The 11,738-nt window shown below is 32.6% G+C and overlaps 2 protein-coding genes and 1 non-coding gene across 3 annotated transcripts; all 3 read left to right on the forward strand.

Moving 5' to 3' along the window:
* The first annotated feature begins 2,658 nt into the window (after positions 1-2,658).
* Positions 2,659-4,146, forward strand: LOC139845281 (RING-H2 finger protein ATL54). Its single transcript, XM_071835542.1, has one exon. It carries the CDS (start codon positions 2,793-2,795, stop codon positions 3,828-3,830), a length of 1,038 nt encoding a protein of 345 aa, XP_071691643.1. The 5' UTR covers positions 2,659-2,792; the 3' UTR covers positions 3,831-4,146.
* A 1,976-nt stretch (positions 4,147-6,122) lies between these two features.
* On the forward strand, positions 6,123-8,183 carry LOC139845282 (2-oxoglutarate-dependent dioxygenase 19-like). Its single transcript, XM_071835544.1, has 4 exons — positions 6,123-6,340; positions 6,447-6,682; positions 7,365-7,695; positions 7,774-8,183. Exons 1-4 carry the CDS (start codon positions 6,125-6,127, stop codon positions 8,017-8,019), a joined length of 1,029 nt encoding a protein of 342 aa, XP_071691645.1. The 5' UTR covers positions 6,123-6,124; the 3' UTR covers positions 8,020-8,183.
* A 1,418-nt stretch (positions 8,184-9,601) lies between these two features.
* TRNAL-CAA (transfer RNA leucine (anticodon CAA)) lies at positions 9,602-9,685 on the forward strand. Its single transcript has one exon. It is a non-coding gene; the product is annotated as a tRNA-Leu (tRNA).
* Positions 9,686-11,738: the final 2,053 nt, after the last annotated feature.

Here is an 11,738-nt window from a genome sequence, read left to right on the forward strand (position 1 = left end):
AAAATTGGGTAATTGGGCTTTGTACCATAATTGGGGTTTGGATAAAAGAACGACACTTGTGGAAACTAGGCTATGGGCTATTAATGGGCTTTATATTTGTTTAACTAAATGAAAGTTTGTTAATGTTAATATAAAGATTTACAATTGGGCGTCCCTATAAATTACCATATACACTCGATCGGACACGATGGGCGGGGTATTTATATGTACGAATAATCGTTCATTTAACCGGACACGGGAATGGATTAATAGCCACTAGAATAATTAAAACAGGGGTGAAATTACATTCAAGGGTAATTGGTGTAATTGTTAACAAAGTAGTAAAACCTTGGTTTACACGCAGTCGATAACCTGGTGTATTCATTAAACAAAGTATTAAAACCTTGTTACAATTCGAATCCCCAATTAGTTGGAATATTTATCTTCGGGTATAATAATAATTTGACAAGGACACTTGCAATTTATATTTATGACTGATGGACTGTTATGGACAAAAACCAGACGGACATATTGAATAATCCAGGACAAAGGACAATTAACCCATGGGCATAAAACTAAAATCAACACGTCAAACATCATGATTACGGAAGTTTAAATAAGCATAATTCTTTTATTTCATATTTAATTTCCTTTATTTTATATTTAATTGCACCTCTAATTATCGCACTTTTATTTATTGTTATTTTATTTAATCGCACTTTTAATTATCGTACTTTTTAATTATCGCAATTTAATTTTATCGCATTTTTATTATTCGCAATTTCATTATCGTTATTTACTTTACGCTTTAATTTTAAGTCTTGTATTTATTTTATATTTTACATTAGGTTTTAACTGCGACTAAAGTCTTAAAATCGACAAACCGGTCATTAAACGGTAAAAACCCCCCTTTATAATAATAATATTACTTATATATATATTTGTATTTTTATAAAAATAAACTAATATAGCGTTGAGCTTTGTTTAAAGATTTCCCTGTGGAACGAACCGGACTTACTAAAAACTACACTACTGTACGATTAGGTACACTGCCTATAAGTGTTGTAGCAAGGTTTAAGTATATCCATTCTATAAATAAATAAATATCTTGTGTAAAATTGTATCGTATTTAATAGTATTTCCTAGTAAAATAATAACTATTTTATATACACCTCGTTCGACATCATGTTACGATCCCAACAGGGAATATTTATCTGTCAAAAGAAGTATGTTCTTGATTTTCTTGCAGAAACATGTATGATTGATTGCAAACCAGCTGATACTCCGATGATTCCAAACCAGAAGCTATATATGAAAGATGAAGTTGATCTTGCTGATAAAGGGCAATACCAAAGGATGGTGGGAAAACTCATCTATCTTGCTCATACTCGACCTGATATAGCACATGCAGTTGGAGTTGTGAGTCAATTCATGCATCAACCACAGGTTCACCATATGGAAGCCGTAATGAGAATCATCAGATATTTGAAGAAAACGTCAGATCATGGAGTTGTTTTCAAGAAAAATGGGCATCTAAGAACTCAAATATATACAGATGCAAGTTGGGCTGGAGAAAAAGGGGATAGAAGATCTACATCCAGATTCTTTACAATAGTTGGAGGTAATTTAGTTGCATGAAAAAGCAAGAAACAAAAGGTTGTTTCTCTATCAAGTGCTGAATCAGAGTTTAGAGGGATAGCCAAAGGAGTTGTAGAAGCATTGTGGACCCGAAAACTACTAACAGAGATCGGATTTCCACCAGAAGATAGCATTCAGATATTGTGTGATAACGAAGCAGCCATTGCCATATCAGGAAATCCAGTTCAACATGACCGAACCAAACATGTGGAAGTTGATCGACATTTTATCAGACAAAAATTAGATGATGAAATCATTTCCCTTCCATCAATTAGATCCGAAGATCAGCTAGCCGATATCCTCACCAAGTCTGTCAACGGGAGACTCTTCAGCGATGTTCTCAGCAAGTTGAATGTTGGAAATCCCACCATTCAACTTGAGGGAGAGTGTTAGAATAAAAGATGTCAGTCAACAAAAATCAAATTACCTATTTAGGTAATTTGACTTTAGAATCAGAAGTATTTGACTTCATCATCTCCCAATTTAGAAGATCACATGACTGATTCAATGCAAACAAGTAAACGGCTAACAGCAGGTTGCCAATATTAGTTTTTCCCTTTTATGCTATGGTGGTTCCAAAAGTCTTAGTGGAGCCTAACCATATTTAAAAATAGTTGTTCTAATACTTTTGTATAAAACCAACACTTAGCAGTCGTAAATAAAAAATAACAAAATTGTATCAATTTCAAGTGAAAATTACTCACTCATCAATATTAATCCAATTACTCAATCAATACAACATTTTTCGTTTATATTGTATCAATCTAACAAGACCTTCCCGTTGTAATCGTTTGTGTGCTCTACCGAATCTTTACTATCTTTATATATTTATTAATATTTTTGCCGAAAAAAAATAAAAAATAAAACTTGCATGTTTTAAGTAGAAAAAAAAATTAATCTTCTAATATAGTAAATGAAAATGAATTTAACCGTCTATACGAAAAAACCTAGTAGTCTATATACCACTTGATTGAATTTATTCAAACGCATACTCATTAAACTTTTGAACGTTGACTTTAAAAAAAGTTTATATACCTTTCATCAATCCTAAACGTAAATTGTTTGTTAAGATTATTAACTTAAAATCAAAAACCCAAATCCTAAAATCCTTGAGAAATCCCAACAAATTTTCACATGCAAATCAAATTTCAAAATTCCAACCTTTTTTTTCTCACATGGCGACTGCTTACAATTCCCACCGGAAAATAGTCGAATCTCCGGCCAACGCTACCGATATTTGCCCATACTATTGTGATCCAATTCAAAACCCCACCGGTAATTGCATATCAATTTGCTCTTCCATATGCCCACTTAATTGTAACACCGCTAATTTATTTCCACCGTCGTTGCCGTCACCGCCGCCGCTCGACGACGGTGACGTATTCCCAATCCCGGCGAAGCACCACCATACACAACTCAGTCTACCCCTTAAAATATCACTTGTGATTCTTGTTTTGACATTTTCTTTATTCCTTCTTTATACCCTTTACAAATTTTATACCGTTTGGCATCTCCGGTCAAGACGACGCCGCTCGCCGTCACCGTCACCGGAAAATCAAGAAACTCATGATGGGTTTGTTGATCATGATATAATTGATCATCCCATTTGGTATATTAGGACTATTGGTCTTCAACCATCTGTAATAAGTGCAATTACTATTGTCAAGTATCATAAAACCGATGAAATCATAGACGGAACGTTTTGTTCGGTTTGTTTGAGTGATTTTCAAGAAAATGAGACACTTAGATTGTTACCAAAGTGTAATCATGCATTTCATGTATCTTGTATTGATACATGGCTTAGATCACACACAAATTGCCCTTTGTGTAGAGCTGGAATTGTTAGAAATGGGATAAATTCGTCTACTTTGAACGAAAATTTGGATAATGAGGATACCAGAGGGGTGATTGTGAATACTGTGAATACCGATGAGGTTGCGAATGATAATGATGAAAATAATCCGAATTCTGATTTGAGAATTGGTGTTTTGGATAATGATGTTGAAAATGTGGCTGGTGGAAGTGGTACTAATGATTTCTTGATCATGAGAAGGTCAGTTTCTTTGAATGATTATGCAGCTTTTAGGATTAGAAATGATGTATTTAGTAATAATAATTATTATTCGGATCGCCATCAAGTTCAAATTCGATCGATTGATGATGCTGGTTTGGGATTTGATTTGATTAAAGTTGAACAACCTCCAAATAATTGATCCAGAAAAAGGGATGAGAGGGTTGTTCTTCAAATGGAATGTAAATTCAAGAATCTTGAAGTGGAACAAATGATGTTTGAGGAAGAAGAATACTCAACAAGCTGAGAGTCTTCATAAAACTTCTTTTCATTATGTGTAAAGTTTCGATTTTTCTTGTGTAAATATGCTTAATAAAGCATACACTTGTTTGTGGTGATGTTATGTTCTTGAGTAAATGACTATCCTACAATATGGATGGTTGTATAATCTTATTTTGTTTCTCGAATGAGTAACACAACTTACAAGTGCACATTTTTGGCTTTATTTATGTTGGTTCTGTTTGGGTTCTTCTAAAAAATAACAGTTTCCTGATACTATTTTTGGCTGTTTGATGATGCTTGTTACATGTTCTAGTAATGGTGAATTCATATGCATTGTCTTTATGTGTTTATGAATATGCTAGCTACCTGTGTTAAACATTTACAGTTGAATTCTGTTCAAGCATTAGGCGAGTTACCTGAGTTCACCATCTACCATTGATTTTCCTTACCAATCAACGCAGGAAAAGATCAGGGCTTTTGCAGGTACTTACCATCTATTTAGAATTCAGTTACTTAAACTATCACTACCGAATGATTTTATTTATTCCTTTTCATTAACTTATAAATTAAAAGTATTTAAATTTGATAGACAAAGAAAAGAAAGATTTGAAGAAAAGCAACTTAAACAGTGTAAATTGTAAGGTGCCATTAGTCTTCAAGTTCAATTCTACTCTTTCATGTTAAAATCACCTATTTGTTAATATTCTCTCCTAAATTGCATTATTCTGGCCTTACTGTAAGTTTAGGTTATTTGTTACTGTACTACATTTTTATTCTAATCATATTCAAGGTTTATTAGTTCATTAAACTTTCTATATTAAGGTAAAAAAGGTTGCAGGTCAGATTCCTTGTAATTTCTTGTTATTTGTTACTAGAGCGTTGTACTGTATAACTATAACACTGTACATAACAAAAATGGTTGTGTACATATCACTCTCTATTTTAAAAGGAGCATAAGATAAGAATAACAATACATTTTTGCTTCAAAAAGAAATAATCAATAAGGTAGAAAAGGTCAAAGAATCATCAGTTGTTAGGCTCCTTTCAGTGAATAAAACAAAGGGGTTGCTTTCACTTGCAACCATTCTTATCAATTAGTTTGGTCATCTAACTTTGTCAAAAAACTACACTCAACCACTTTTTTTAAATCCCATGTGTTTGACTAGGTTTCATTTATAACCATATAGATAACACAAAAGCAAAGCCATAAATCTGTATTAGTCTTTGCTAGATTTACAAATTGATTATACTATTCATTTTGGGTGTTGGTTACTATTTAAATTCATTCATATTCATATATTATGCTAAATATCAAACTGAATTACAAAGACTGGAGGGGGACCACACCTGCAGACCTTCTAGCTAATTTTGCTTTGTGTATCGAATATGTGGAACCAAGAGGTTCGTGTTCAAGACTCGATATTGACATGTGTGTTTCTTTGTAGTTTTATAGCGGGAAAACAAATGACAGGTGTTTAATATCTGATCCCAGTTGAACAACTAAATGTGTCCTGGAGTATTAAAGAGGCTTTATATGACCTGTTGGGGTCAAATGGGCAACATTTGAATATTAAAATTAATTTGAATTAAATTACTAAATAGTAATTGACATATACATTGCATTGGCTTGGTTTGGATTATGACAGCTATTATCAATAGAAAAAAAGAGTAAGCTCTGGATTTTAACAAATACTATATCAAATTTGAATTTGTGAAATAGTGCGTTTGACTTCAAAAGTCAAAGGCGTGAACATATGAACTTCTACTCGAGTATTTTGTTAGTGTGATATCAACTAGTCTATTACTTAGATCAATCTTACCTATTAATGAAGTAGGAATCTGGTTTACTAATCTGGTTTGATATCATAAAATAAACTAAATGACTGATTATAATTATTATAACATTACATAAATCTGATGAATAATAGACATGTATGCATAAAAATAGATATCTTTTATTATAAATATCACTTTTTTTTATTCGATTTCGGCTTTATCTTTGATGATGACAATATGTTGTTTTGTACAAAAAATATCTGAGGATGACAACATGATAACTTGTACCTATCTGCCCACATGATATGTGGCATGCTTGTAACAATGATCATCTTATCATTTGTGGCATCACTTCGTACATGTTAGTTTCATTAATTTGATCATGAAATTATTGTAAACACGTACCACCTTTCCGTAAGAAACTTTTGTTGTTTAACAATGAATTCTGTTAAAGCGTTAGCCGAATCACCTGATCTCAACTTCATTCCTTCTAAATACGCCTACTCCACAAACTCTACCGAGCTCCCTGCTTCAGACCCTCAAGATTTAATCCCCACCATTGATTTTTCCTTACTGACATCCAATGATCCTGATCTGCGGTCTCAAATGATCCAGGAACTCGATTACGCCTGCAAAGATTGGGGCTTTTTTCAAGTACTAGTTAATCTAAACTCAATTCTATTATATAGTTACTAACACTATTAGCTGCAGTCTTTTTTAAGTACTGTTACTGATTATCTTTTCCTTTTCACATGATAAGGTGATTAATCATGGTGTCCCAGAGACTCTAATGAACACGATTATTGAAAAGTCTAAAGATTTTTTCAGTCTGACTGATGAAGAGAAGAAAGATTATGAAGAAAAAGATGTTCTTGATCCAATTAGATATGGAACAAGCTTTAATTCTAAGAAGGATAAAGTCTTCTATTGGAGGGACTTCCTCAAGGTTATTGTACACCCCGAGTTTAACTGCCCGGATAAGCCTGAAGGTTTCAGGTAAACTGTATATTCTTAAGCTTGATCAATAAATCCTTTTTCATTTTAATTTACGTGTTTTTCCGTGTTTTCGTTCCAATATTTTTTAACGCGATTTCTGAAGGGTATTCAGGGCCTTTTTACTTTCCACTTAATGATCTGTTTCTGTAAAACTCTTAGTTCAGTAATTAAAATTGTTATTTCTTTGTCACTTAATCTGCCCTTTAATGTGAAAAATGGTCTGTTTGTAGGAGACATAGAAACCGAGACTTTTTCCCTTCGTCCCATAAAAGTGTCCTGTTTGACTTTTCAAGGTCTTACTACTTTAAAATTTTGATCTCGAATATTTTTATTTATATTATATAGTATTTGATGAAACTTATTTGAATAGATTCTGTCTTAAAATGTGTTAATCATTGATATAAGTTTCATCAAATATTATATAACACAATAAAGAATATATGAAGTCAAAATTATAGACGTAAAACCTTGAAAAGTCAAACAGGACACTTATTATTATGGGACGGAGGTATAAAATATAAGCCAAATCTATTATTGAACACTTGACATTTGCCATTTGATGTTAACGATTTCCATATATAAGTAATACTTTCACATTTTCGACAAATCCATATCAAGTTTGAAATTTGTAATAATTGAAATATATGATATCAGAAGTCAAAGTCAATAACATGTGTTGCAGAGAAGTTCTGTTGGAGTACTCAAAAAGAACCAGAGAAGTAGCAAAGGGTTTGGTTAACGGGATATCGTCTAGCCTAGGACTCGACCAATCTTACGTACAAAAAGCTTTGAAGTTTGAATCGGGGTTACAAATATTCGTAATCAATTTCTACCCACCTTGCCCACAACCCAATCTTGCAATGGGGTTACCACCTCATTCGGATCACGGCCTTTTCACACTCCTAATCAACAATGGTGTAGATGGTCTTCAAATTAAACACAAAGGCAAATGGGTCAATGTGAACAACACCTACCCAAACTCGTTTCTAGTCAACACTGGTGATCAACTTGAGGTACATAGATCTTCATTTGACCCATAGCTTCACCATAATGATGTTAATCTTTACTTTTTAATTTTTTTTTTTTTTTAGATTTTCAGTAATGGGAAGTATAAGAGTGTGGAGCATCGAGCCGTTGTGAATGATTTGGTCCCAAGGATATCAGTAGTTGTAGTGAATGGACCATCATTGGAGGCAGTAGTGAGTCCGGCTTCGGCGCTGGTGGATGACGAAAAGTGTCCAGGTGCGTTTGTGCTGATGAAGTACAAAGAGTATCTGGAGATGCAACAAGGCAACCAAATTGTTGGGAAAACTGCTTTGGACCGCATTCGTGTATGATCAGTAAATGCTTGTGTTTCGGTGAGTGTACCAATGCTAGCTAATGGTAAACTTCACAAATTCAAAACCATATGTATTTGTATTTGTATTTGTTTAGATCATGTATATATTTTCCAGAATCTGTCATATTTAGGATTATGGCAAAAAATCATTGGAATTATTCATTACCAAATCATACAGTTTAAAAAAGAATGTGAATTTCACTAAACAATAAGAATATATAGGGTTTGTCATTACTGAATTGATTAGTTTAGGTATTTTGTTCATTGAGAGTGAGATTTAAGTTAGCCTATATATATAGGTTTTTGTAATCTCTTTAAATAATGTAATTTGGGTAGGAAATGTTCCTTTTCCTGAACAGTAAACACCTTATCCTTTTACGTTATGAGAGATGATAAATCCAACACCAATAATACTTCTTCTACCATAATTTCAAGCCTTTTTCCCAAATTATCCTTTAATATATTAGAACAAAATGTTTTAAAAAAATTTATGTAAGCTTTCATTAAGGGTATTATAGGAATTTTAGGTGGAACAAGTAATTTCCATGTTGGAAATATCAATTCCCGAATACGCAATTTACCGGGTAATAGTAACATTTAAGGTCTGGTGTATGATACAGAGTAAGGAAAAAACTTCCTAAAAAAAAGAGAACAAAGTTGCCAAAATCATCCTTGTTTTTCAAATCATCCCTATATTCAGAAAACTGCATAAGACATCCTTAAAAGCCAAATTATATCCCAAATAAGTCCCTGTGTTAACGTTCTACCTATTTTAGTGAAGACAATGAACCCCAAACCTAACTGTGAAACCACAATATATAACCTTACCATACCTAAGTTGATTGTAAAGTGGTTCTTCCACAGTTTCATCCAAAAGATCAACCAGAGCTTTTGATTTCACCCAATTCGAACCAACTTATGGTTCAATTGGATAATAAAGCTGTGAAGAAATATGAAATTCAAATGATTCAAATGGCACCATGGTATGATGATAGCTTCAATAAATATATAATTATGAAGACTAAGAAGAGAGATATTTAATTACCTCGACCAGGTCGAGTTCGTGTCAATTTTATTCTTTACTGCGACATCTCTAACAAGGTCGGCACTAGAGGGAAGAGATAACATGATCTCTTTATGTCTCATTTCAGATGGAAGAGGCTTTACCCGTAAATAGTTTTTGAAAATATTAGAAATATTTTGAACTTCATCTTCAAATAGATTTCCATGGCAAAGCCCCTCAATATACAACTGCAAAGAGTAGTTATATCTTTGGTTTATTTATGTTTTATCTCTAGTGGGCCAGGTAAAGTGCTAGATAAATTTGATAACTAGCTTACAACACGAGCCTTAGACTAACTATGAGTTTTAAAAGACATTAACACAGGGACTTATTTGGGACACAATTTGGCTTTTAAGAATGTATTTTGCAGTTTTCTGAATACAAGGATGATTTGGGCAAAAACGCACAAATACAGGGACGATTTTAACAATTTTGTCAAAATAAAATTAATGTCATCAAACATTTTCTTTATTCAATTATGATAACTAGTATTAAACTTAGGCAAGTAAGCAGGGTTGTCAGGATGGCCGAGTGGTCTAAGGCGCCAGACTCAAGTTCTGGTCTTCGAAAGAGGGCGTGGGTTCAAATCCCACTTCTGACATTTTTTTTCATTTTCAAATTGTATGTTTTGAGGTCAAAGTCAATAAATTCAATGATCTCACAGTTATGGTGCATTGATATTTTTCATTTTCAAATTGTATGTTTTGAGGTCAAAGTCAATAAATTCAACTTGATATGATCTCACAGTTACGGTGCTTTTGATATATTGAACGTTGTGATTAATGATTAAGAGAGTATTTCAACTCTGAATAGTTCAACGTTAAATTCTGAACTATTAAGAAGCAAACAAACGCACTTTTTCGCTTCGGTTTTATATTATTTGAACAGCAGGCATAACTTTTATAATTATTATTGGTTATTGATTGATTCATTAGTAATAAAAAGTTGTACAGTACTTCCTCCGTTTAAAAAAAATAATAATAAAAGTTATGTCTGTTGTTTTAATGATATAAAATCGAAGCGAAGAACTTCAGTAAGGGTATTTTTATTAGATTTAAGATATAGTAAATAGAATTATCTAATTTGTTCTTTATTTAATTTAGTTATAAAGAGTACTAATAAATTAATTAATTGATATACTTGAAGTTAAATGTTTAAAATTAAAATAGACATAATTAGAACTTAATGATATTTAATAATTATTTAAAGAAACAGACAATAATTTTGGGACAAATAAAAATAGAAAGATGGATAATTTATTTGAGGCAAGTGAAGTATGATTTTTATTTTATGATAATGTGAATATTACTACCAAAATGTAGCCTATGTTCATGTTATTCAGACATATTTGGAAAATTGAACGATCGTTGCTTTTTGAAACGAAGCAAAACCATGTTTCAAACTTAATGATGCGCATAGCTGCACATCTATTGTGCAATATCAAAATGGTGCGTATCGCTTTTTATACTCGCGTAAGGTCGTGTCTGTGCGCTTGCTTACGCGCCATCTGATTATGCCTTAATAAAATGCCCGCAACGTTGGTCGCACAGTTTAAACATGGCGTCATCTAAATGGCATGAACAAGGCTAGAAATGTACTATGGCGACAATAAAGCAGAAAAGACACATGTGGCCGGACGGTCAAGGTTGGAGAATTCATATCTAGGGAGATCTCAACTCTGAATAGTTCAACGTTAAATTCTGAACTATTAAGAAGCCAACAAACGCACTTCTTCGCTTCGGTTTTATATTACTTGAACAGCAGGCATAACTTTCATAATTTTTATTGGTTATTGATTGATTCATTAGTAATAAAAAGTTGGTACAGTACTTCCTCCGTCTCAAAAAAAAAAAAAAAGAAGTTATGTATGTTGTTTTAATGATATAAAATCGAACGAAGAACTTTAGTACGGGTATATTTGTTAGATTTAAGATATAGTAAATAGAATTATCTAAGTTGTTCTTCATTTAATGTAGTTATAAAGAGTATTAATAGATTAATTAATTGATATACTTGAAATTAAATGTTTAAAATTAAAATGGACATAATTAGAATTTAATGATATTTAATAATTATTTAAAGAAACAGACAATAATTTTGGAACAAATAAAAATAGAAAGATGGATAATTTATTTGAGTCAAGTGAAGTATGATTTTTATTTTATGATAATGTGAATATTACTACCAAAATGTAGCCTATGTTCATGTTATTCAAACATATATGGAAAATTGAACGATCGTTGCTTTTTGAAACGAAGCAAAACCATGTTTCAACTTAATGATGCGCATAGCTGCACATCTATTGCGCAATATCAAAATGGTGTGTATCGCTTTTTATACTTGCGCAAGGTCGTGTCTGTGCGCTTGCTTACACGCCATCTGATTATGCCTTAACAAAATGCCCGCAACGTTGGTCGCACAGTTTAAACATGGCGTCATCTAAATGGCATGAACAAGGCTGGAAATGTACTATGGAGACAATAAAGCAGAAAAGACTCATGTGGCAGGACCTGGACGGTACGATCCTGACATGGCATAACGACCAGAAAAGGACAGTAGGGTATAAAGGGAACAACACTAAAATAATTACAGCACTTTTACAGTTTTTTGGAGTAAAAGGACAAAAACAATACAACGTAGCACCAACATATCAT

The sequence above is a fragment of the Rutidosis leptorrhynchoides genome, chromosome 4 (assembly GCF_046630445.1).
Source record: "Rutidosis leptorrhynchoides isolate AG116_Rl617_1_P2 chromosome 4, CSIRO_AGI_Rlap_v1, whole genome shotgun sequence".
Taxonomy (NCBI): Eukaryota; Viridiplantae; Streptophyta; class Magnoliopsida; order Asterales; family Asteraceae; genus Rutidosis; species Rutidosis leptorrhynchoides.